The 27,257-nt window shown below is 48.5% G+C and overlaps 1 protein-coding gene across 1 annotated transcript in view; it reads left to right on the forward strand.

Moving 5' to 3' along the window:
• Positions 1–27,257, forward strand: part of LOC138301428 (RLA class I histocompatibility antigen, alpha chain 11/11-like) — a 338,345-nt gene that overhangs the window by 219,377 nt on the left and 91,711 nt on the right. Inside the window, exon 4 of the mRNA XM_069241918.1 lies at positions 17,999–18,268. Within this exon, the coding sequence (XP_069098019.1) occupies positions 17,999–18,268 (270 nt within the window). The remainder of the gene's footprint in view (positions 1–17,998; positions 18,269–27,257) is intronic.

Below are 27,257 nucleotides of genomic sequence, written 5' to 3' on the forward strand. Positions count from 1 at the left end.
ATACCATAATACCTTGTAAGACATTATGGGGCTTGGTGCATAATTGATGAGCAGCTCTTCCGCTGTGGCAGGGAGAGTCGCTTCGCTTCCATTTGCAGCTTCACGTTGCATTCCTCTTTGTTTGGGGGTGTCATGCTGACTCATTGGAGGGCAGCACGTGGAGCCAACCACCAGCTGCCCTCATCCTTGGGGGTGTCCAGTCCCACCCGGACAAACCCATGTAGTTCCTCCTCATTGGAGGGCATTGTAGGGAGCCCACCCCCGGCTGCCCTTGCTGGCTCCCCAGGCTGCCGCCAGAGCCGGCAGCCACTATTCGGTCTGCCCGCTCCTGCGGGCAGACTTGCTCTGTGGCCCTGTCCTCCTCGCTCCCACCAGTGCTGAGCACTGGGAGCGGGGACAGCGGCCACCCAGTGGATTCAGGTGGCACTTCCCAGCCTTCCAGCTGCTCAGGGGCCCAGGGATGTGTCCTGGGCCCCCCGCCACCATCTTTATGGGAAATGCAAGAGCGCTCCCTGGCTTTTCTTCGGTGCGGGCCCCGGAATGGGGTCTAGGCCCCCTGGGCAGTCTTCACTGGACCCCTCCTGCAGCCGGCAGCCATCTTCGCAGGGGATGCAACAGCGTCTCCCAGCTTCTGTTCTTTGTGGGGCCCCAGGATGGGGTCTGCAGCCCCTTCCTTCATTTTCAGAGGGAGCGGAACAGTGTTCTCTTAGGCTGCATGGGACCCCGTGATGGGGTCCGGGGCCCCTTCAGCATTGCCGCAAAAGGGGGGTGCGTGACAGCACCACCCCTTTTTCCAGTGGGCCAGTCTTCACAGGGCCCTTGGATGGGGTCGGGGGCTCCTTCTTCTGCCAGCTCTTCTTCTTCTTGGGGGCAGCCCCCGGTCCCTGGCCCACCCCGGGGACCTAATCTGGAGCAGCGGTGGAGCCCCACATGTTTCATCGCTGCCTCCTAAAAGGTCGCTGACCTTCTCCTCTTGATATCTTGGGCCCCCAAGGACAGTTTTGGACCATCTTGGTGTCGTTTTGCTCCTGGTGGCGGAACCTTGCCACCAGGAGCACTTTCATTTAGACCTCCTGGCCTAGAAGGATCCCAGATTGGTAGGGTGCCAGTCTCATGGACTCCCAGTGCCAGCCTTTCATCTGGGTGCCTTCCTTTTCTTCTGGGCAGTGTGCTCTCCTTGCACCAGCCCAGTCTTTCCCCCAATTGGTCCTCGGGGGTAAGCTTACCTGGCCCTGGAATATGCCTTGCTGGGTCTGAAGTCATTCAGGGGCAGAATCCTTGCCACAGTGGGCAGTCAGGGGGTTCTTCTTTCCAGTTGCCCATAATGCTCGTCCTCAGTCCTAGTCTCCTGCAGGGAAGCACAGCCAAAAAAGAGAGCCCTCACCTGTACAAGACTGTTTAAGAGGGGACGGAAGTGATCAGAAGGCCTGCACTCTGGCCTATCCAGATGTGCCACATCACTTCCTTGCCCCTGTCCCCTCCTTCCTGCATAATCTTATGGGATAGTTAAAAATGGCGTTGTCCAAGAGTTAGTTGCCACATGTGCTCTGAAAGTCTCAGCCCCTCCTACCTGACATTCCTTCCAAGGCCTCTCCGGCCAGTTCCTGGCATGGAGTCACAGCTGGTTGATTGATGCAAGGCCCTGCTCAGGCAGCTGGGCAGAGCAGTAATTGGTCCTAATCCTTAGCTGAGTCAGAGAAAGATGACATTCCTGGATGACCCATAAGTTGTACACCTATGGTTTTGTAACCTACTGCATTATTCTTTTCATGGCCTGCAGGGGGTCATCGACGTGTTTCCCAAATACAGAGTCATAGTAGAAGGGCATATCAAGGACCTTCATTTGAACTTCTGGGCGGAACGACTTGGCCTTAAGCCAACACTGGCGCGGAAGGACAGCAGATCCTGCCAACTGCCCGAAGCCCATGGATGCAATATCCATTGCACAGTCAATAATTTCAGATGCTGCTTTTTCGCCTTCCTGCAAAATGTGTGTAGCTTGTTTTATTTTGTCATCTGGCAGGAAGTCCAGATATGTGGTGTAGTCCGACCACATTTAGCAATCATATCGCCACAGAATGGCCAGACAGTTTGCAGCCCAGACAGTTGTGCCTGACATGACTGTGAATCTCTTTCTGTTATTAGATAATTGCCTGTCCTCCTTCTCAGATGGAGAAGAGATTAGGTTTGAAGGATTTTTAGACCAGCGTTGTGCAGCCTAAGTAATGATCGACTCAGGTCTTGGATGTCCGATCAAACAGGCAGGTGAATCCTCTTTGTATTTTTGTATTTTTTATCTATTCGAGGAGAAGCAACAGTGACAGTCACTGGTGTTGATTATTTTTACTCCTTCCTCCCAGATATATGCCACAATCTGTATCGCTCTGACTGTTTTTCTGGATTGGTCATTGAAATTGTATAGAAAACAGTCCATTTGTTCAATAGTCATGGGAAGTTGGAAACGCTTGGACCATCTCTCCATTAGCATGTGAAAGCCACCAATATCGTCCGGTGGAGAACCTAATGGTTGTGGAGCCGGAGGGGAAGGTGGAGGAACGAGGTAAGCAACCCATTCATTGGTGATGGTGTGATTGTCCTTTTATTTAGCCTTCTTCCCTATGCCCATCAGCATCATCATCTGTTGTAGTGGGATTGCAGCATCATTCTTGGGGTAGGTGGAGGAGGCAGATGTTTTGGAGATTAAGGTGCAGGTGTAGGTACCACTGCAGGTGGTTGCACTCCAGCTGGTGTTTGGAAGCGCGTGTAATAGTATTTAAGCATGCTTTGCAGGTCTTGCACCAAGGTGGCCGGAACCTGGACCATGCCGGGTGGCGGTGGAGGAGGAGAAGCATAAGGATGATATTGCTGCACGTAATGGTGACTTTGATAAACAGGGTCATAATAATTCTGTTCTTCCTCTTCATCCTGATATTCGACCTGCAAGTCAGAGGGGCTGTGGCTGCACCAAACATCCCTTGATTGTCGTCTAATTCCTGAATATCCAACAAGTGGATGGGTGGAAGTAGGGACATGTCAGCAGGTGATGTGTGTTCAGGATGAATACTTTGTGAAGACGACACAATTGTTGTTGATGAGGTTGTAGACAGTAGCATCGACGGTGTGGGCAAAAGCAACATTGATGGTTTCTTCTGCTTGAACTTCGCCGACGGCTGATGCCAATTCGGTCATGTAGGAGGCTGGACTGGCTTGTAGTGAGTACCAAGGGGTACTTAGACCTTGCACCAGGCCCAGGTATCCCTTATTAGTGTATAGGGTGTCTAGCAGCTTAGGCTGATAGATAATGGTAGCTTAGCAGAGCAGCTTAGGCTGAACTAGGAGACGAGTGAAGCTCCTACAGTACCACTAGTGTCACTTGCACAATATCATAAGAAAACACAATACACAGATATACTAAAAATAAAGGTACTTTATTTTTATAACAATATGCCAAAGTATCTCAGAGTGTACCCTCAGTATGAGGATAGCAAATATACACAAGATATATGTACACAATACCAAAAATATGCAGTATAGTCTTAGAAAACAGTGCAAACAATGTATAGTTACAATAGGATGCAATGGGGATACATAGGGATAGGGGCAACACAAACCATATACTCCAAAAGTGGAATGCGAACCACGAATGGACCCCAAACCTATGTGACCTTGTAGAGGGTCGCTGGGTCTATTAGAAAATAGTAAGGGTTAGAAAAATAGCCCACCCCAAGACCCTGAAAAGTGAGTGCAAAGTGCACTAAAGTTCCCCAAAGGACAAAGAAGTCGTGATAGGGGAATTCTGCAGGAAAGACACAAACCAGCAATGCAACAACGATGGATTTCCAAACGAGGGTACCTGTGGAACAAGGGGACCAAGTCCAAAAGTCACAAGCAAGTCGGAGATGGGCAGATGCCCAAGAAATGCCAACGGTGGGTGCAAAGAAGCTGCTACTGGACAGTAGAAGCTTAGGATTCTGCAGGAGCGACAAGGGCTAGAAATTTCCCCTTTGGAGGATGGATCCCCCACTCCGTGGAGAGTCGTGCAGAAGTGATTTCCTGTGGAAATACAGCCAACAAGCCTTGCTAGCTGCAAATCGTGCAGTAAGGGTTTTTGCGTGCTGCTGTGGCCCAGGAGGGACCAGGATGTCGCCAATTGTGTCTGGGGACAGAGGGGGCGTCGAGCAAGACCAGGAGCCCTCTCAGAAGCAGGCAGCACACGCAGAAGTGCCGGAACAGGCACTTCGAAGAAAAGTGAAACGGTGCTCACCCGAAGTTGCACAAAGGAGTCCCACGCCGCCGGAGGACCACTTAGAAAGTCGTGCAATGCAGGTTAGAGTGCCGTGGACCCAGGCTTGGCTGTGCACAAAGGATTTCCGCCGGAAGTGCACGGAAGCCGGGGTAGCTGCAAAAGACGCGGTTCCCAGCAATGCAGTCTGGCGTGGGGAGGCAAGGACTTACCTCCACCAAACTTGGACTGAAGAGTCACTGGACTGTGGGAGTCACTTGGACAGAGTTGCTGGAATCAAGGGACCTCGCTCGTCGAGAGGAGACCCAGAGTACCGGTAATGCAGTTCTTTGGTGCCTGCGGTTGCAGGGGGAAGATTCCGTCGACCCACGGGACATTTCTTCGGAGCTTCTAGTGCAGAGAGGAGGCAGACTACCCCCACAGCATGCACCACCAGGAAAACAGTCGAGAAGGCGGCAGGATCAGCATTACAGAGTTGCAGTAGTCGTCTTTGCTACTTTGTTGCAGTTTTGCAGGCTTCCAGCGCGGCAGCAGTCGATTCCTTGGCAGAAGGTGAAGAGAGAGATGCAGAGGAACTCTGATGAGCTCTTGCATTCGTTATCTAAGGAATCCCCAGAGACAGAGACCCTAAATAGCCAGAAAAGAGGGTTTGGCTACCTAGGAGAGAGGATAGGCTAGCAACACCTGAAGGAGCCTATCAGAAGGAGTCTCTGACGTCACCAGGTGGCACTGGCCACTCAGAGCAGTCACTCAGAGCAGTCCAGTGTGCCAGCAGCACCTCTGTTTCCAAGATGGCAGAGGTCTGGAGCACACTGGAGGAGCTCTGGACACCTCCCAGGGGAGGTGCAGGTCAGGGGAGTGGTCACTCCCCTTTCCTTTGTCCAGTTTCACGCCAGAGCAGGACTAAGGGGTCCCTGAACCGGTGTAGACTGGCTTATGCAGAAATGGGCACCAAATGTGTACATGAAAGCATTTCCAGAGGCTGGGGGAGGCTACTCCTCCCCTGCCTTCACACCATTTTCCAAAGGGAGAGGGTGTAACACCCTCTCTCTGAGGAAGTCCTTTGTTCTGCCTTCCTGGGCCAAGCCTGGCTGGACCCCAGGAGGGCAGAAACCTGTCTGAGGGGTTGGCAGCAGCAGCAGCTGCAGTGAAACCCCTGAAAAGACAGTTTGGCAGTACCCGGGTCTGAGCTACAGACCCGTGGGATCATGGGATTGTACGAACAATGCCAGGATGGCATAGAGGGGGCAATTCCATGATCTTAGACATGTTACATGGCCATATTCGGAGTTACCATTGTGAAGCTACACATAGGTAGTGACCTATGTGTAGTGCACGCGTGTAATGGTGTCCCCGCACTCACAAAGTCCGGGGAATTTTCCCTGAACGATGTGGGGGCACTCTGGCTAGTGCCAGGGTGCCCTCTCACTATGTAACTTAGCACCCAACCTTTACTAAGTAAAGGTTAGACATATAGGTGACTTATAAGTTACATAAGTGCAGTGAAAAATGGCTGTGAAATAACGTGGACGTTATTTCACTCAGGCTGCAGTGGCAGGCCTGTGTAAGAATTGTCAGAGCTCCCTATGGGTGGCAAAAGAAATGCTGCAGCCCATAGGGATCTCCTGGAACCCCAATACCCTGGGTACCTCAGTACCATATACTAGGGAATTATAAGGGTGTTCCAGTATGCCAATGTGAATTGGTAAAATTGGTCACTAGCCTGTTAGTGACAATTTGGAAAGAAATGAGAGAGCATAACCACTGAGGTTCTGGATAGCAGAGCCTCAGTGAGACAGTTAGTCATATACACAGGTAACACAGTCAGGCACACTTATGAGCACTGGGGCCCTGGCTGGCAGGGTCCCAGTGACACATACAACTAAAACAACATATATACAGTGAAAAATGGGGGTAACATGCCAGGCAAGATGGTACTTTCCTACACAACCCTCCCCCCCCAACCAAACGAAGGACAATAAGACTAGTCTTTACCTGATGGGTCTTCATTGTCTAAGTGGAAATATCTGGAGAGTCCACCTGCATTGGAGTGGGTACTCCCAGGTCTTTGTTCCACTGTATAGTCCATTCCCTGTAGGGATATGGACCACCTCAACAATTTAGGATTCTCACCTTTCATTTGTTTTAGCCAAAGTAGAGGTTTGTGGTCTGTCTGAACAATGAAGTGAGTGCCAAACAGGTATGGCCTCAGCTTCTTCAGTGCCCAGACCACAGCAAAGGCCTCCCTCTCAATGGCAGACCAACGCTTTTCTCTAGGGGTCAACCTCCTACTAATAAAAGCAACAGGTTGATCCTGGCCCTCAGAATTAAGTTGTGATAGGACTGCCCCTACTCCTAATTCAGATGCATCAGTTTGGACATAGAATTTTTTAGAGTAACAAGGGCTTTTCAGGACAGGTGCAGAGCACATGGCCTGCTTTAGCTCCTCAAAAGCTTTCTGACAGTTTGCTGTCCATAATACCTTTTTAGGCATTTTCTTTGAAGTGAGGTCATTAAGAGGGGCTGCGATGGAGCCATAGTTCTTAATGAACCTCCTGTAATACCCAGTGAGGCCTAGAAAGGCTCTCACCTGAGTCTGAGTAGTAGGGGGAACCCAAACAATAATTGTTTGGATTTTCCCCTGAAGTGGTGCAATCTGTTCTCCACCAACAAGGTGTCCCAGATAAACCACCTTACCCTGCCCTATCTGGCACTTTGAAGCCTTGATAGTGAGGCCTGCCTTTTGCAGGGCCTCTAAAACTTTCCATAGGTGGACCAGGTGATCATCCCAACTGGAGCTAAAGACAGCTATATCGTCCAAATATGCTGCACTAAAAGCTTCCAGCCCTTGCAGGACTGTGTTCACCAACCTCTGAAAAGTGGCAGGTGCATTTTTCAATCCAAAAGGCATTACTGTAAATTGGTAATGGCCTCCAATGGTTGAAAATGCTGTTTTAGCGTTAGTATCTTCTGATAATTTGATCTGCCAATACCCTGCAGTGAAATCAAAAGTGCTTAGATACTTGTCAGATGCCAGTGTATCTATGAGCTCATCTGCCCTGGGTATAGGGTGAGCGTCAGTTTTGGTTACCTGGTTGAGACCTCTGTAATCTACACAAAACCGCATTTCCTTCTTTCCATCTTTGGAATGGGGTTTTGGTACAAGTACCACAGGAGAAGCCCATGGACTTTCAGAGTGCTCAACCACTCCCAGTTCTAACATTTTCTGCACCTCTTGCTTTATGCAGTCTCTGACATGGTCAGGCTGCCTATAGATTTTACTTTTGACAGGCAAGCTGTCTCCAGTATCTATAGTGTGCTCACACCAAGAAGTGGTACCTGGCACAGTAGAGAAGAGTTCAGAGAACTGACCCAGGAGATTTATGCAGTGGTCTTTCTGCTCAGCAGTAAGACAATCTGCCAGTACAACACCTTCCACTAGAGCATCTTGTTCTGTGGAAGAGAAGAGATCAGTTAGAGGATCACTGTCTTCTTCCTGTCCCTCATCAGTTGCCATGAGCAGGGTGAGATCAGCCCTGTAATAGTAGGTTTTCAGGCGATTGACATGGAGCACCCTAAGGGGACTCCTGGCAGTGCCTAAGTCAACTAAGTAGGTGACTTCACCCTTTTTCTCAACAATTGTGTGGGGTCCACTCCATTTATCTTGGAGTGCTCTTGGGGCCATAGGCTCCAAGACCCACACTTTCTGTCCTGGTTGGTACTGAACCAAAACAGCCTTCTGGTCATGCCATTGCTTCCGGAGCTCTTGGCTGGCCTGAAGGTTTTTACTGGCCTTTTTCATGTACTCAGCCATCCTTGATCTGAGGCCAAGTACATAATCCACAATATCTTGCTTTGGAGCTTTTAAAGGTTGTTCCCAACCCTCCTTGACAAGTGTTAGTGGACCCCTAACAGGGTGTCCAAAAAGAAGTTCAAAGGGGCTGAAGCCCACTCCTTTCTGGGGTACCTCCCTGTAGGCAAAAAGGAGGCATGGTAACAGGATATCCCATCTCCTGCGGAGTTTTTCAGGGAGACCCATAATCATGCCTTTGAGAGTTTTATTAAATCTCTCCACCAGTCCATTTGTTTGTGGATGATAGGGTGTAGTGAACTTGTAAGTTACACCACACTCCTTCCACATGGCCTTCAAGTAAGCAGACATGAAATTGCTTCCCCTGTCTGATACTACCTCCTTTGGGAAGCCCACCCTGGAAAAGATTCCCAGGAGGGCCTTTGCCACTGCAGGAGCTGTAGTGGTCCTAAGAGGAATAGCTTCAGGGTATCTTGTGGCATGGTCCACTACCACCAAGATAAACCTATTGCCTGAAGCAGTAGGAGGGTCAAGGGGGCCAACTATGTCGACCCCTACCCTTTCAAAGGGAACCCCAACCACAGGCAGTGGAATAAGGGGTGCCTTTGGGGTGCCACCTGTCTTGCCACTGGCTTGACAGGTTTCACAGGACTTACAAAACTCTTTTGTGTCCTCAGACATTCTAGGCCAATGAAACAAGGGAACAAGCCTGTCCCATGTTTTCATTTGTCCTAGATGCCCAGCTAGGGGAATGTCGTGAGCCAGTGTTAGGAGGAACTTTCTGTACTCCTGAGGAATCACTGATCTCCTGGCAGCTCCAGGTTTAGGATCCCTTGCCTCAGTGTACAAGAGGTTGTCCTCCCAGTAAACTCTGTGAGAGTCACTGACATCCCCATTAGCCTGTTTGACAGCTTGCTGTCTTAGACCCTCTAATGTGGGACATGTCTGCTGTGCCACACTCAGCTCCTCCCTGGCAGGCCCCCCTTCACCCAAAAGCTCAGCAGTGTCTGCTTCCAGCTCCTCTGGTGAAGGTTCTACACAGGGTGGGAATTCTTCTTCCTCAGAATTAGAATCCACTGTAGAGGGAGGGATAGTAGGTAGTGCTTTACTTCTACTAGCCCTAGCTTTAGGGAGCGCTTGGTCCATTGTTCCAGGATCCAAGTCACCCTGTCCTTTTTGCTTTTTGGCCTGAGCCCTGGTTAAAGCAAAAATATATCCTGGAATGCTCAGCATTGCTGCATGGGCCTCCAACTCCACATCTGACCAAGCTGATGTCTCCAAATCATTTCCTAGTAGACAGTCTACAGGTAAATCTGAGGCTACCACAACTTTCTTTGGACCAGTAACCCCCCCCGCCAGTTGAGATTTACAACAGCCATGGGGTGGCTAAGTGTGTTGTTGTGAGCATCGGTTACTTGGTACTGGTGACCAAGTAGGTGTTGTTCAGGGTGGACCAGTTTCTCAATTACCATAGTAACACTGGCACCAGTGTCCCTGTAGGCCTGAACCTCAACACCATTTATTAGGGGTAGTTGCTTGTACTTATCCATGTTAAGGGGACAAGCAACCAAGGTGGCTAAATCAATAGCCCCCTCAGAGACTAACACAGCCTCTGTGGTCTCCCTAATCAGACCAACCCCAACTAAGTTATCAATAGTGAGCCCAGCTACTCCCTTGGATTGGCTATTAGTAGGTTTGCTCCCACCACCACTGCTATTAGTAGGGACACTAGGTGTAGCAGTAGGGGTTGTAGTGGTAGGAGGCTTGGTGCTTTTCTTTGGACAACTGGGATCTGTTGTCCAATGGCCTTTTATTTTACATAAATAGCACCATGGTTTCTTTTCTTTGTTTTGATTGGAAGAGGATTTGGGCCCACCACCCCCACCAGAGTGTTTTTGTGGGCCTGATGAAGACTCATTTTTAGATTTGTCCCCACCCTTGTCAGAAGACTTACCATCCTTCTTCTTATTGCCATCTTTGTCACCCCCTGTATGAACTTTTCTGTTCACCCTTGTTCTGACCCATTTGTCTTCCTTCTTTCCCAATTCTTGGGGAGAGGTCAGATCAGAGTCCACCATGTACTGGTGCAACAAATCAGACACACAATTATTAAGAATATGCTCTCCCAGGATCAAGTTATACAGGCTGTCATAATCAGTAACTTTACTGCCATGTAACCACCCCTCCAAGGCCTTCACTGAATGGTCAACAAAATCAACCCAGACTTGTGAAGACTCCTTTTTGGTCTCTCTGAACTTTATCCTGTACTGTTCAGTGGTTAAGCCATAACCATCCAGGAGTGCATTCTTAAGAACTGTAAAATTATTGGCATCACTTTCTTTCACAGTAAGGAGCCTATCCCTACCTTTTCCACTAAATGATAGCCATAGGATAGCAGCCCACTGCCTTTGAGGGACATCCTGTACAACACAGGCCCTCTCAAGTGCAGCAAACCACTTGTTAATGTCATCCCCCTCCTTATAAGGGGGAACTATCTTGTGCAGATTCCTTGAATCATGCTCTCTTGCAGGATGACTATGGGGAATACTGCTGCTGCCACCATGGGTTTCTAAGCCCAGTTTCTGTCTTTCCTTCTCTACTTCTAAGGATTGTCTATCTAAATCCAGCTGTTGCTGTTTAAGCTTCAGTCTGGATTGCTCCACTCTCAATCTATTGAGCTCCCTTTCTAACATTCTGTCATCAGGGTGGGTGGGAGGGACATTCCTAGACACAGAAGTATGGTGAGAATGGACAGAAGGAGACCTATCCCTTACAGAAGGCACCCTAACAGCTTGGCTAACAGAAACATCACTTCTACTGTGGTGAGAAGGAATACTCTTGTTATGATGTGGGACAACACTATCTGTATGGTGTGACTCAACCTCAGTACCAACTATGCTAGACTGTCTAGTAATGGGCAGGCTAGGAAGTTTCTTTCCTGAATCTTTTCCTAGGGGAGTCCCTGGATCAGATTGGGAACCATTAGCTACTTTTTCAACAGATGGGGCTCCTTTGGCCTTATCTTGTTCTCTAAGCATGTTAAGCAACAATTCCAAAGGATTCTTCCCTACACTCAAACCTCTTTCTATACAGAGACTCCTTGCTCCTTTCCAGCTAAGGTGGTCATATGCAAGTTTGGACAGATCAACATTTTGGCCTGTGCCAGACATTTTAGAAAGAGTTTAAGTGACAGAAAAAGAGAAAAAGTTTTTCAGAACTTTTTAGAAAGACAGAAAAAAAAACTTTTAAAACTTTTTAAGAACTTTTGGAAAGTTTAGAGGTACTTTTCAGCACTTTAGAAAGAAGTGAAAAGAGGAAATGCAAAACTTTTTAGCTATGTGTACACACACTGAACTTGTTTTGTATATTTTTCTCTTATGAAAAGTACAATGTCAAAAGTGGTAAGTAGTCTCAAAGCACTTATCCCACCGCTGCACAACCAATGTAGGAGGCTGGACTGGCTTGTAGTGAGTACCAAGGGGTACTTACACCTTGCACCAGGACCAGGTATCCCTTATTAGTGTATAGGGTGTCTAGCAGCTTAGGCTGATAGATAATGGTAGCTTAGCAGAGCAGCTTAGGCTGAACTAGGAGACGAGTGAAGCTCCTACAGTACCACTAGTGTCACTTGCACAATATAATAAGAAAACACAATACACAGATATACTAAAAATAAAGGTACTTTATTTTTATGACAATATGCCAAAGTATCTCAGTGAGTACCCTCAGTATGAGGATAGCAAATATACACAAGATATATGTACACAATACCAAAAATATGCAGTATCGTCTAAGAAAACAGTGCAAACATTGTATAGTTACAATAGGATGCAATGGGGATACATAGGGATAGGGGCAACACAAACCATATACTCCAAAAGTGGAATGCGAACCACGAATGGACCCCAAACCTATGTGACCTTGTAGAGGGTCGCTGGGACTATTAGAAAATAGTAAGTGTTAGAAAAATAGCCCACCCCAAGACCCTGAAAAGTGAGTGCAAAGTGCACTAAAGTTCCCCAAAGGACAAAGAAGTCGTGATAGGGGAATTCTGCAGGAAAGACACAAACCAGCAATGCAACAACGATGGATTTCCAAACGAGGGTACCTGTGGAACAAGGGGACCAAGTCCAAAAGCCACAAGCAAGTCGGAGATGGGCAGATGCCCAAGAAATGCCAACGGTGGGTGCAAAGAAGCTGCTACTGGACAGTAGAAGCTTAGGATTCTGCAGGAACGACAAGGGCTAGAAACTTCCCCTGTGGAGGATGGATGTCCCACGTCGTGAAGAGTCGTGCAGAAGTGTTTTCCTGAAGAAAGACCGCAAACAAGCCTTGCTAGCTGCAAATCGTGCGGTTAGGGTTTTTGGATGCTGCTGTGGCCCAGGAGGGACCAGGATGTCACCAATTGCGTCTGGGGACAGAGGGGGCGTCGAGCAAGACAAGGAGCCCTCTCAGAAGCAGGCAGCACACGCAGAAGTGCCGGAACAGGCCCTTTGAAGAAGAGTGAAACGGTGCTCACCCGAAGTTGCACAAAGGAGTCCCACGCCGCCGGAGGACCACTTAGAAAGTCGTGCAATGCAGGTTAGAGTGCCGTGGACCCAGGCTTGGCTGTGCACAAAGGATTTCCGCCGGAAGTGCACGGGAGCCGGAGTAGCTGCAAAAGACGCGGTTCCCAGCAATGCAGTCTGGCGTGGGGAGGCAAGGACTTACCTCCACCAAACTTGAACTGAAGAGTCACTGGACTGTGTGAGTCACTTGGACAGAGTTGCTGGAATCAAGGGACCTCGCTCGTTGTGCTGAGAGGAGACCCAGAGTACCGGTAATGCAGTTCTTTGGTGCCTGCGGTTGCAGGGGGAAGATTCCGTCGTCCCACGGGAGATTTCTTCAGAGCTTCTAGTGCAGAGAGGAGGCAGACTACCCACACAGCATGCACCACCAGGAAAACAGTTGAGAAGGCGGCAGGATCAGCGTTACAGAGTTGCAGTAGTCGTCTTTGCTACTTTGTTGCAGTTTTGCAGGCTTCCAGTGCGGTCAGCAGTCGATTCCTTGGCAGAAGGTGAAGAGAGAGATGCAGAGGAACTCTGATGAGCTCTTGCATTCGTTATCTAAGGAATCCCCAGAGACAGAGACCCTAAATAGCCAGAAAAGAGGGTTTGGCTACCTAGGAGAGAGGATAGGCTACTAACACCTGAAGGAGCCTATCAGCAGGAGTCTCTGACGTCACCTGGTGGCACTGGCCACTCAGAGCGGTCCAGTGTGCCAGCAGCACCTCTGTTTCCAAGATGGCAGAGGTCTGGAGCACACTGGAGGAGCTCTGGACACCTCCCAGGGGAGGTGCAGGTCAGGGGAGTGGTCACTCCCCTTTCCTTTGTCCAGTTTCGCGCCAGAGCAGGGGCTAAGGGGTCCCTGAACCGGTGTAGACTGGCTTATGCAGAATTGGGCACCTCTGTGCCTAACAAAGCATTTCCAGAGGCTGGGGGAGGCTACTCCTCCCCTGCCTTCACACCATTTTCCAAAGGGAGAGGGTGTCACACCCTCTCTCAGAGGAAGTTCTTTGTTCTGCCATCCTGGGCCAGGCCTGGCTGGACCCCAGGAGGGCAGCTGACTGTCTGAGGGGTTGGCAGCAGCAGCAGCTGCAGAGAAACCCCAGGAAGGGCAGTCTGGCAGTACCAGGGTCTGTGCTACAGACCACTGGGATCATGGAATTGTACCAACAATGCCAGGATGGCATAGAGGGGGTAATTCCATGATCATAGACATGTTACATGGCCATATTCGGAGTTACCATGGTGAAGCTACATATAGGTAGTGACCTATATGTAGTGCACGCGTGTAATGGTGTCCCCGCACTCACAAAGTTCAGGGAATTGGCTCTGAACAATGTGGGGGCACTTTGGCTAGTGCCAGGGTGCCCTCACACTAAGTAACTTTGCACCTAACATTTACCAGGTAAAGGTTAGACATATAGGTGACTTATAAGTTACTTAAGTGCAGTGTAAAATGGTTGTGAAATAACGTGGACGTTATTTCACTCAGGCTGCAGTGGCAGGCCTGTGTAAGAATTGTCAGAGCTCCCTATGGGTGGCAAAAGAAATACTGCAGCCCATAGGGATCTCCTGGAACCCCAATACCCTGGGTACCTCAGTACCATATACTAGGGAATTATAAGGGTGTTCCAGTATGCCAATGTAAATTGGTGAAATTGGTCACTAGCCTGTTAGTGACAAATTTGGAAAGCAGAGAGAGCATAACCACTGAGGTTCTGATTAGCAGAGCCTCAGTGAGACAGTTAGTCACTACACAGGGAACACATACAGGGCACACTTATGAGCACTGGGGCCCTGGGTTACCAGGGTCCCAGTGACACATACACTAAAACAACATATATACAGTGAAAAATGGGGGTAACATGCCAGGCAAGATGGTACTTTCCTACAGGTCATCAGCGGCACAGTCTTCATCGACGTCACTAACGTCGTCGACAAGGTGGACCTCATCGACGTGGTGGTGGTGGTCATCGACAGAATGGATGCCGGCTGTGAAAGCGTCAACGGGCTTCCAGTCAGGGAAATATCACTTCTCAGTGCCGTCGACTATGGTTTTGACATCCTTGATGATATTTTTGAAGTGAATTTAGTCTTTTTCAGATGAGGGTCTAGGCTTTAATGGAAGCGATGTAGATGGAGTAGAGGGCTCAGATTTAGAGTCTCAGGAAGCCCTTTTTCGTTTCTCCTCATGGGAGAAGCATTCCGTAGATCCATGGTGGGTCTTTTTTAAGGCTTTCTTGTTTTGATGACGGGACTCATGGTGAGACCCTTCCCTCTTTCTGGAGGTCTGTGAGGAGATGGAACACTCACTACTTTCCTCCTCAGAAGCGACAGCAGTCTTGGTCTTAAGTTTCTGCAACCATAATAAAAGTCTTCCCTCACAGTCTTTGAGAGTTTCAGTAGAAATAGTTCTGCATATGTTGAAATCTCTCACCTTGTGGGATGGATGAGGGTAATATATACATCCCTTATGAGGATCTACTGACTGGAGCCTGTTCTTACCACAGATGGCGCACGGTCTATTTCTTTACCAGTTCAGACATACTGAAACAGAGAAGAACAATTGGGAAATTACCAAATCTGAAGAAACTGAGCAGAGTTCAGGAAGATTACCTCACACATGACCTGTGGAGAAAATCTGAGGGAAGATGCCTCTGTTGGGAAAGTTCTAAGGGCGCTGTCACCTGATTGGTCATTGTTCAACTTTGGTCCTTTTTAAAAAAAAGGACATGATAGGCTATTAAGCTGTTTCTTCAATTCCCTTTACAGCCCATTATACTGATATATATACTGCTTACTATGATACAGTGGGACTCCCACTTAGGGGAATGATTCAAGCATGTGAACCTATTAAAGATACCCCAATACTGGAGAAAGGATCATACCACATTTTTCCCTAACTGGTTGGGAGAACAAGCAGATAGAGTGACTGAGAGAACAAGCAGGCAAGGTGACTGAAATTGTGGTACATGACACAGAAGATATTTCTTCTACTGTAGTTGCAAATCAGATGAAAATAAAACATGACTGGGATAAGAGACATCATGTTAAAACTCTGGAGTTTGAGGTTGGGGATTGGGTTTTAATCAAAACTCCTGTAAAAGTCCGGAAAGGTGAATCCATCTACTCAGCACCTGTAAAAGTAATAAACACGGTTACCAGGGGTGCAGTGTTACTAGGGAATAAAGGGTGGTGGAACAAGAGACAACTGGTGAAAACTGCACAAGATGCTGATCTCATACGCAAGAAGATTGGTTCCAGATGGAGCGTTCTGGGTGCAACCTACAAGGGAAATACAGTCACAGAGTAGAAATGTGTGTGATAATGCACAGTCATCTGCAATTGTTCATGCTAACCCTATTGTTGCTAGGAGCCAAGAACATAGATCAGCTGGGTCACGTTAAGTGAAAGTACCAGAAAAGTTGAAAGATTTTGTAATGTTTTAATATGTTTTTATTTTTGTCCTTTTCTCATTTCTCTGTTAAGGGGGAAGGTGATGTAGTGTATGTATTGTGGTATGTTTCTCTTTAAAATGTTGCATAAGCATTTGTTGTGATTTAAGTGGTCCGCGTGGATGCAGGGACGGTGGGCGAGGATTCCAGCAGTGATGGTAATGTGGGGGTCCGAGCCGACTGAAGGCTGCATGTCGTGGCCGATTCGCTACATGAATAAATCTGTTTTTAACTCATCATATGCCCTATGATCACTCACTTACTACATCGTGGATGTTCTGCGTTTTTCCTTTGTTATATTATGAAGGCAGGTTGGTTCTATGGTTGATTGCTCCTGTGTTAATCTCTTTACTCCCTTTTGAGTGGTCAGGGGTTTTGGGGGGGGGGCTTGCAGGGCTCGTTGTAGTGAGCGCTGGTTCTCCACCTCTAGCTGGTGGCTCCTTCCCCATGCACAGCTCTCTATCATGGATTTAGTTGGCCTTCTGACCCTTAGTTGGCGTTTAGTTGGCCCTGTGTGGTCTGCTGCTTGGACAGGATGGTTGCATGTCTCAGTCCTGGGGGGGGGGTGTTGGGGATTTGTTGGTTGACTTGTGTTTTGTTTTGCATTTTCTTGTCTGCTGGCGGCGGAGTGTATGAGGTTGTGGTGCTGTGTTTGGTACAGGGGAGCACTCCTGGTGTATAAGGAGCAGACGATGGTAGGGCCTCCAGGGGCCCCTTCCTTTTCTTAGCCCGTTACTCATGACAACACAAGGTATATTGTTTACTTGGAGAGTGCGGGGTCTTTCCTCCCCCTGTCTGTTCTGCCTTATTTGAAAGGTAGAGAAGTGCATATTGCGCTCCTCCAGGTTTGTAGTTATCGGTCTGGTTTTATTATTAGTTGTAAATGTAGGTTTATTCTCAGCTGTAAGTGAGTTTATTACTCACGGCTGCGTGCGTTTATTATTTGTATTTGTAGGTGTAGGTTTATTATTCATGTGACATTTTAACCCATGGTAGTAAGTGTGAGTTTATTACCTATAGTTGTAGGTGCAGGTTTGTTATTCTTGTGACATTTCTACTCACCGTGGTAAGTGTGAGTTTATTACTCATAGTTGTAGGTGTGTCATCTGTTTACTCGCTGCTGTAAATATCATTGCAAGGACCAACCTCCCAGATTGATCGTGTGTACTGGTGCATTTGATGACCTGCTTCGTTGTCACACTTCGCCCTTCTGTTGATGTGTTTGATCCCTTTCTTGGGGTCATCTTGAGCTAGTGACATCTTATCTGATGCAGTCACTCATTCTCAAGAAGTTTTGTCTCAACCTTAAAATTACCTCCTCCCACTTGTGACAGCCAAGGTAAGGTGGCAGGAAACAGGCAGTCAGGGAGCTCATTGGATCATACTTTTCAGCCAATATTTTTGTGTCTTACTCAGAAAATAATTGAATGAGCTCAGTTCATAGAAACAATTTGGTTTTCTGGTTCTTACTAACCACAGTCGTTTTAATGCAGAATGGGTAAAGATGCAGTGTGATAAATGAATTATAAGGACTGGATGTGAGGCTTCCTGTAATCCTGTCGCCGGGTCTGCATCATGTAACACTACTTTGACATCATCTTGTGTCACCTCCATCCAGCCTCTATGGGGAGCCCCAGCATCTGTCACCTTCTTTGGTCCTTTCCTTGAGCTTCTAGTATCACCCTCAGTATTCTGTCGGATGGAGCTACCCGTGTAGTTGGGTCTGTGATCAGAGATGGCTGTGGTGAGGCTTCTCCTAGCAGCCCCTCTACCCAGGTTCCTCCTCTGTGCGGGTGCACATGGGGTCCTGGAAGTGTCATGAAGGGGGGTATTCAAAGCATGTGCTGAAGAAAAAGTGTTACAGGTACGTAATTCCAAATAATGTAATGGTTAAATCCTAATGTTGCGATTGTTGTGTAATTGTAGTTATTGTGGTTCCTTGCAGTTGCCCCTCAAGCAGCGGTTACACGAAGAAAGACCAGCGATCACACCTTCCTCACCGGCTACGCGTATGGATTTTATCCCAGAGACATTGAGGTGAAATGGGTCAGGAATGGTGTAGAGATTCCTTGGGAGTCGAGGGACATCCTGCCAAACCCTGACGGCACCTACCAGGTCAGGACAACAGTGGAAGTTCAGGAAGGAGATGATGAGAAAACCTACAGATATGAGGTGTATCACAGCAGCCTGCCGGACACTGTGACCGTGATGTATGGTAAGTGCACTGTGGTCTGTAGCGGGGATTGTGACGGTGGCGTACATGTTGATTTCCCATGGTCCCTGGTTTGTTCTGTTCCTGCCACAGGTGCCCGGCCCAGCCACAATAGTGGAATACTGTGTTTATGGGGCGGTTTGTGGGAATGCTGGATGGTAGAAATTTTGTGGATCCCTGCAGACTCCAGAAGTTTCCCTCACAGAAGTATGAGGAAAATGTATGATTTTCAAAAAAGGATAGAGTTTGAAGGGCATTCTGGGTAAGAAAACCTTTCGGGATCCATGCAGATCACCCCACCCTACACTTCCCTGCTATCCTAGTTAGTATTCCTAGAAATAGGAGTTCCTCTGATTTCTGACTATTAATAGGTTTGCGGCCGTTTGACAAATCTGAACGAAACGCTGCAGACCTATTCTTTTTTCGACATTGGCAAACAATGCAGACCTTTGTGGAGATTCGTCAAGGGGGTGCAAAGAAAAAAGGGGGGGCCTAAAATGCGTTTTGGCACTAGTGCATTTTTCATAGACTTTGTACTCTTATGTGGCGGGCAAACGCCCTGTCAGATGTACGTAAACCTTGGCAGGATTATAGATTGTGGTGTGTAGATTCTCCCTTTTGGTAGTACAGGTAAGTAGGGCAAGTATTTTTAAAGTTATAAAGTATTTTAACTTAGAGATATATGTTGTAGTGGTAGTTTCGCAAAATTTCGAAAAAAGAACAGCGGTACATGCCAATTACAAAGCACTATGAAGCTGGCTGGTGACTGCCCTTACAGAAGTCAAAGGCAGCCATGTTGTTTTAAGTACACTTTGGCTGAGGTCTGGGTTAGGGCCTTACATATAGGTAGGAATTAGGTTTTAGATTTTTTCCCTACCTACTACCACTTTTTTAAAGTGCTAATAGGTAAGGAAAATGATTCTTAAGTTTCTATATATTTTAATAACCTTTTACTGAGTACGGCAGAACTACCTTGGAAATACTGAGGACCTAAAAACATGTTTTAAAATAAATAAATTTCTTAAAAAATAAAAAATACACTGTACTGCACTATATTTATATCTACAGAGTACAGCGGTAATACCTACACATTACAGCGCTATTTCAAAAACGTTTCAAAAAGAAATAAAAAAAAGAGGTTGCAGGCTCTGGCTAGGAAGCCAGTCGGGAACCAACAGTCGGGCTGAGTTCTCACGATGCTTGGGCACAGGTAGACACCTTTGGTCCTCTTCTCTACAACTCTGGGACAACGGCTACAGAGAAGTCTTTAGGTGTCGGGTTTTCCTTACTGGAGCGGTCGCAGTAGAGGTGGGCTGCGTGCGGGGGCTGCAAGCATCGTCAGGGAGTCCAGGAGGGGTGAAACCACAATGGACTTGTAGGAGGCTGTCCTGGCTTATAGTGGGTAACTAGAGGTACTTACACCTTGTGCCAGGTCCAGTTATCCCTTATTAGTAGATTAGAGGTGTTCTAGGAGCTTAGGCTGATAGAGGTAGTTATAGCAGAGCAGTTTAGGCTGAACTAGGAGACATGCAAAGTTCTTTCTATACCACTTATATCACTTAGCACTATATCATAAGAAAACACAATACTCAGAGTTACTAAAAATAAAGGTACTTTATTTTAGTGACAGTATGCCAAAAGTATCTCAGAGGATATACTCCCTTAGGAGGTAAGTAATATACACAAAATATATACACACAAACCAAAATCAGGTAAGTAACAGTTAGAAAAGTAGTGCAAACACTGTAGAACACCATAGAATGCAATAGGGAGAAATAGGCCTGAGAGCAACACAAACCATATACTCCAAAAGTGGAATGCGAACCACGAATGGACCCCAGGCCTAGTGTAGTGTGTAGAGGGTCGCTGGGAGTGTAAGAAAACACTAAGGGTGTCCAAGATACCCCACCCCAAGACCCTGAAAAGTAGGAGTAAAGTTACCCTACTACCCCAGAAAGACAGTAAAGTCGAGATAGGGGATTCTGCAAGGACAACAACTGACTGCAAAACACTGAAGACAGATTCCTGGACCTGAGGGCCTGTAAAGGAAGGGGACCAAGTCCAAGAGTCACGCAAGTGTCCGGGGGGGCAGGAGCCCACTAGACCCCGGATGAAGGTGCAAAAGGGCTGCCTCTGGGTGGAAGAAGCCGAAGATTCTGCAACAACGGAAGATGCCAGGAACTTCTCCTTTGGTCAGAAGATGTCCTACGGCGTGCTGGAGGTTGCAAAGTTCTTTCCACACAGAAAGACCACAAACAAGCCTTGCTAGCTGCAAGAGTTGCGGTTGAGGATTTTGGCAGCTGCTAGGGCCCAGGAAGGACCAGGAGGTCGCCTCTTGGAGGAGGAGACAGATGGGGTGCTCAGCAACATGGAGAGCCCACACAGAAGCAGGCAGCACCCACAGAAGTACCTGAACAGGCACTTAGAAGATCTGAGGACAACGGTCGACTCAGAGCAACAAAAGAGGGTCCCACGATGTCGGAGTCCAACTCAGCGAGTTGGGCAATGCAGGACGGAGTGCTGGGGGCCTGGGCTAGGCTGTGCATAAAGGAAGTCTTGCACAAGTGCACAGAAGCCCGAGCAGCTGCAGTTCATGCAGTACACAGGATTACTGTCTGTAGGAAAGTACCATCTTGCCTGGCATGTTACCCCCATATTTCACTGTATATATGTTATTTTAGTCTGTGTCACTGGGACCCTGCCAGGCAGGGCCCCAGTGCTCATAAGTATGTGCCCTGTATGTGTTCCCAGTGTGATGCCTAACTGTCTCACTGAGGCTCTGCTAACCAGAACCTTAGTGGTTATGCTCGCTCTGCTTTCCAAATTTGTCACTAACAGGCTAGTGACTAAATTCACCAATTCACATTGCCATACTGGTACACCCATATAATTCCCTAGTATATGGTACTGAGGTACCGAGGGTATTGGGGTTCCAGGAGATCCCTATGGGCTGCAGCATTTCTTTTGCCACCCATAGGGAGCTCTGTCAATTCTTACACAGGCCTGCCAGTGCAGCCTGGGTGAAATAACGTCCACGTTATTTCACAGCCATTTACCACTGCACTTAAGTAACTTATATGTCACCTATATGTCTGACCTTCACCTGGTGATGGTTGGATGCAAAGTTACTTAGTGTGTGGGCACTCTGGCACTAGCCAAGGTGCCCCCACATCGTTCAGGGCAAATTCCCCGGACTTTGTGAGTGCGGGGACACCATTACACGCGTGCACTATACATAGGTCATTACCTATGTATAGCGTCACAATGGAAACTCGAAACATGGCCATGTAACATGTCTAAGATCATGGAATTGTACTGGGGTGACAATTCCATGATCGCCCGGGCCTCTAGCACAGTACCCGGGTACTGGCAAACTGCCTTTCCGGGGTCTCCACTGCAGCTGCTGCCAACCCCTCAGACAGGTTTCTGCCCTCCTGGGTTCCAGGCAGCCCTGGCCCAGGAAGGCAGAACAAAGGACTTCCTCAGAGAGAGGGTGTTACACCCTCTCCCTTTGGAAATAGGTGTGAGGGCTGGGAAGGAGTAGCCTCCCCCAGCCTCTGGAAATGCTTTGATGGGCACAGATGGTGCCCATCTCTGCATAAGCCAGTCTACACCAGTTCAGGGATCCCCCAGCCCTGCTCTGGCGCGAAACTGAACAAAGGAAAGGGGAGTGACCACTCCCCTGACCTGCACCTCCCAAGGGAGGTGCCCAGAGCTCCTCCAGTGTGCCCCAGACCTCTGCCATCTTGGATTCAGAGGTGTTGCTGGCACACTGGACTGCTCTGAGTGGCCAGTGCCAGCAGGTGACGTCAGAGGCTCCTTCTGATAGGCTCTTACCTCTCTTAGTAGCCAATCCTCCCAACTTGGTAGCCAAACCTCCTTTTCTGGCTATTTAGGGTCTCTCCTCTGGGGTATTCTTCCGATAACGAATGCAAGAGCTCATCAGAGTTCCTCTGCATCTCCCTCTTCACCTTCTGCCAAAGGATCGACCGCTGACTGCTCAGGACGCCTGCAAAACCGCAACAAAGTAGCAAGACGACTACTAGCAACCTTGTATCACCTCATCCTGCCGGCTTTCTCGACTCTTTCCAGGTGGTGCATGCTCTGGGGGTAGCCTGCCTCCTCCCTGCACCAGGAGCTCTGAAGAAATCTCCTGTGGGTCGACGGAATCTTCCCCCTGCAACCGCAGGCACCAAAAGACTGCATCACTGGTCCTCTGGGTCCCCTCTCAGCATGACGAGCGTGGTCCCTGGAACTCAGCAACTCTGTCCAAGTGACTCCCACAATCCAGTGACTCTTCAGTCCAAGTTTGGTGGAGGTAAGTCCTTGCCTCCCCACGCTAGACTGCATTGCTGGGTACCGCATGATTTTCAGCTGCTCCGGCTCCTGTGCACTCTTCCAGGATTTCCTTTGTGCACAGCCAAGCCTGGGTCCCGACACTCCTTCCTGCAGTGCACAACCTTCTGAGTTGTCCTCCGGCGTCGTTGGACTCCCTTTTGTGACTTCGGGTAGACTCCTGTTCACTTTCCTTCCAAGTGCCTGTTCAGGTACTTCTGCTGGTGCTGCCTGCTTCTGTGAGGGCTCCCTGAGTTGCTGGGCGCCCCCAACTCAGGGCGCCCTCACAGAAGCAGGCAGCACCAGCAGAAGTACCTGAACAGGCACTTGGAAGGAAAGTGAACTGGAGTCCACCCGAAGTCACAAAAGGGAGTCCCACGACGCCATAGGACAACTCAGAAGGTTGTGCACTGCAGGAAGGAGTGTCGGGGACCCAGGCTTGGCTGTGCACAAAGGAAATCCTGGAAGAGTGCACAGGAGGGCAGAGCAGCTGCAAATCATGCGGTACCCAGCAATGCAGTCTAGCATGGGGAGGCAAGGACTTACCTCCACCAAGCTTGGACTGAAGAGTCACTGGACTGTGGGAGTCACTTGGACAGAGTTGCTGAGTTCCAGGGACCACGCTCATCAGGATGACAGGGGTCCCAGAGGACCATTGATGGAGAAGTTTGGTGCCTGCGTTAGCATGAGGAAGATTCCGTCGACCCACAGGAGATTTCTTCTTGGCTTCCAGTGCAGGGTGAAGGCAGACAGCCCTCAGAGCATGCACCACCAGGAAACAGTCGAGAAAGCAGGCAGGATGAGGCGCTACAATGTTGCTGGTAGTCTTCTGGCTACTTTGTTGTGGTTATGCAGACGTCCTGGAGCAGTCAGCGGTCAATCCTTGGCAGAAGTCGAAGAGGGAAGTGCAGAGGAACTCTGGTGAGCTCTTGCATTCGTTATCTGGTGAGATACCCACAGGAGAGACCCTAAATATCCCTCAGAGGAGGATTGGCTACAGAGAAAGGTAAGCACCTATCAGGAGGGGTCTCTGACGTCACCTGCTGGCACTGGCCACTCAGAGCTGTCCATTGTACCCTCACACCTCCACATCCAAGATGGCAGAGGGCTGGGACACACTGGAGGAGCTCTGGGCACCTCCCCTGGGAGGTGCTGGTCAGGGGAGTGGTCACTCCCCTTTCCTTTGTCTAGTTTCGCCCCAGAGCAGGGCTGGGGGGATCCCTGAACCGGTGTAGACTGGCTTATGGAATGAGGTCACCATCTGTGCCTTTCAAAGCATTTCCAGATGCCAGGAGAGGCTACTCCTCCCAGGCCCTTCACACCTATTTCCAAAGGGAGAGGGTGTAACACCCTCTCTCAGAGGAAATCCTTTGTTCTGCCTTCCTGGGACCAGGCGGCCCAGGCCCCAGGGGGGCAGAAACCTGTCTGAGGGGTTGGCAGCAGCGGTAGCTGGAGAGGAGACCCCGGAAAGTTAGTTTGGCTGTACCCGGGCTCTATGCTGGAGACCCGGGGATGCATAGGATTGTCCCGCCAATACCTGAATGGTATTGGGGTGACAATTCCATGATCGTAGACATGTTACATGGCCATGTTTGAAGTTACCATTGTGACGCTACATATAGGTATTGACCTATATGTAGTGCACACATGTAATGGTGTCCCCTCACTCACAAAGTCTGGGGAATTTCCCCTGAACAATATGGGGGCACCTTGGCTAGTGCCAGGGTGTCCACACACTAAGTAACTTTGCACCTAACCTTCACCAAGTGAGGGTTAGACATATAGGTGACTTATCAGTTACTTAAGTGCAGTGTAAAATGGCTGTGAAATAACATGGACGTTATTTCACTCAGGCTGCAGTGGCAGTCCTGTGTAAGAATTGTCTGAGCTACCTATGGGTGGCAAAAGTAATGCTGCAGCCCATAGGGATCTCCTGGAACCCCAATACCCCGGGTACCTTGGTACCAAATACAAGGGAATTATAAGGGTGTTCCAGTGTGCCAATGAGAATTGGTAAAATTAGTCACTAGCCTGCAGTGACAATTTTAAAAGGAGAGAGAGCATAAACACTGTGGTTCTGGTTAGCAGAGCCTCAGTGATTCAGTTAGGCACCACACAGGGAACACATACAGGGCATACTTTTTTAGCACCGGGGTCCTGGCTAGCAAAATCCCAGTGACACATAGGCAAAAACAAACATTCATACAGTAAAAATGGGGGTAACATGCCAGGCAAGATGGTACTTTCCTACAGGACTCGAACTCTTTATGCCTGGGGAACCTTCTTGGTACCGGTGGCCCACTTAAACTCGGGCCGGAGGCAACGGGTGCAGTGGTGACTTCAGATTTCAGGTTTTGGCAGTTCTAGAGGCTCTAGAATCCTTTTTGGGGGTTTGTAGTAAAACAGGTCCACTGTTCACAAGAGGTCTTAATTCTTAATCAAAGGCATACAGCCCTCCGTGGTGTCTGGAGTCCACAGCTGCAGGACTAGCCGACTTTAACACTGTTTTCAACAAGGGATGCAGACAGGCCGGCGGGGTTGGTACCAGGTCAGCTGCTTCTTCTCTCCTCTCAGCTTTCGCAGCTCTTCAGTGTCCTTAGTCTTCTTAGGTCATTAGGATCTGCTTCTCCGATGCCAGGAACCTAAATACTGACTTTAGGGGCATTTCGGGGAGTGTAGGGTAGTGGCCAATGGGCTACTTACCCCTGGGTTCACTACACCTCCTGCATGACTGCTTCTTGTGGGAAGTGGGAATAACCCTGTCCCAGAGTTCAAACATCTGTCAACACAAAGATGGCAGATTCTAAAATGTGGGGTCCGCATCATGCAACTCACCTCAGGGGTGGGACTGACCTGAGGGGTGGACGCTCCTCCCTGAATACTAAATTGATAAAAAAGAGGCACTTTCCTACAATTGTTATGATAGAAAATCTTATAACATCGGTATTTCATGGTGTTCCAGTTACAAAAAGTAAATTATATTGCTGTTAACATAAAGAAGATTCCATATATTCTACTAGAATGGACTGCCTTCATCAAACAATATTCAAATTTCAAATGAGACTTATAAAGGTCTTGAAGTATGTGGCCCGTTACAATTTTTTTTCTCTGGAATCATAACAGGCAAAACGTTTTCTTTGAGTGACATCAATGAACCACCCATTATAGGTTATATCTTTCTGATAGATACTTCTAGCCACAGAGTCCTCCCTTTTAGATTATTCCCCAGTTTTTACATTTGTGCTCCCTCGTGCTGCAAGTGGTGTTGTGGTTCAATGTTGGCCTTGGTCCACTCCTGAAGTGACGGGTGGAGTTGCTTATAAGCGCAATCCCTGCCCCCGTTCCTTTCTACCGGTGCCGTCAAATTTGTATCAGGAACGTGACTCAATTTTTTACATTTGGGAATTCTTTGAAATTCTCTTTTTCCAGTGTGCAAGGGAACAAGGTCCTCAGGGACTAAAGAGTTCAGATGGTGCTGTGATTGGAAACAGATGAACCCACACAAGGTCTGTGGTGCCTGGGCTTAGGGCACGACTCCAAGATATGCAAAGAAATTGCTGTCACGCACCTGAAGGTGATCTGGAATCATGAAACAAAGCTGTATATCGCTGAACACTGAAAAAAATCATGGACCTCGTGCATGGCCCGCTCCAAGTCAAAGGTGCACATGTGCTCCAGCTCTTGAGACCCTCCTGCAACAGATCATCTTTGTGGTCGAAATCTTCTGGTAAGCATATATCAAAACCAACGAAGAGCCATAAGAAGTCTAAGCAAGACTCGATCCCGTCCCATCACTTTGTACATAGAGAAGCCAAAGCGCTTCAAAGAGCCAATGGATATTGCTCAAATTCCACAACTGGTTCTGCTGCACCCCCAATTTTCCGTGCCACAGATGACACCACAGCAGGTCGAGGTCTTTAAAAATGCCAAACTGCATATTGTTGGAATACTTCTGGGTCCCTCATTTGAGCCTTTGGGCCCCAAGGATCTGCAGGGGGTCCTAGTTAGGTTAAGTCCGTCAGGTTCACCTTCTGCGTCTGCTGGGACTCTTCAACCTGCCTCAGTCCTGCACTGATTCCAGTGCCAACTTCCATTCTGGCCCCCAGGCCTGCAGCTGTTCCTTCATCATTGATGCCAGTGCTGGAGGTTGAGCGCCTGTTCGACCCTCAACCGAATCGGTCTCTATCTCGACTAAATTCACATTGTGACACTACTCTAGTGCACCCAGTTCCTATATGTTCTGATTCTGACAAAACACTTCCTTTGCTGCTGAGTCTTTCTCAGATGCTCCACAATCATTTTAGATCAGATTGTGACCAGACTTTGCCACCACCTCCTCCGTGCTCTCAACCCCAGCCCCTGCACTGCTGCCACTCCGCACCATACAACACGGAAGACGTGATCATATATGTCTCCTGCAAGTTTTCATACATTCTCACACATCCCAGACCCATCGCTCCTGCACCAACAGCACACCACTTTCTCCCACAAACCAGCCACACAAGACGCCACTCTCTATGCATGCACCTCAACCCCTGCTCGCTCAGCCAACATGCCATGAAGATATGGGACTTATTGCACAACCACTCTCCAGACCTGCCCTTCCTCACAGAAAGATGGCTAAACCCTAACTCTGCACTGGACATCAGTACATCCA

The sequence above is a fragment of the Pleurodeles waltl genome, chromosome 6 (genome assembly GCF_031143425.1).
Source record: "Pleurodeles waltl isolate 20211129_DDA chromosome 6, aPleWal1.hap1.20221129, whole genome shotgun sequence".
NCBI lineage: Eukaryota > Metazoa > Chordata > Amphibia > Caudata > Salamandridae > Pleurodeles > Pleurodeles waltl.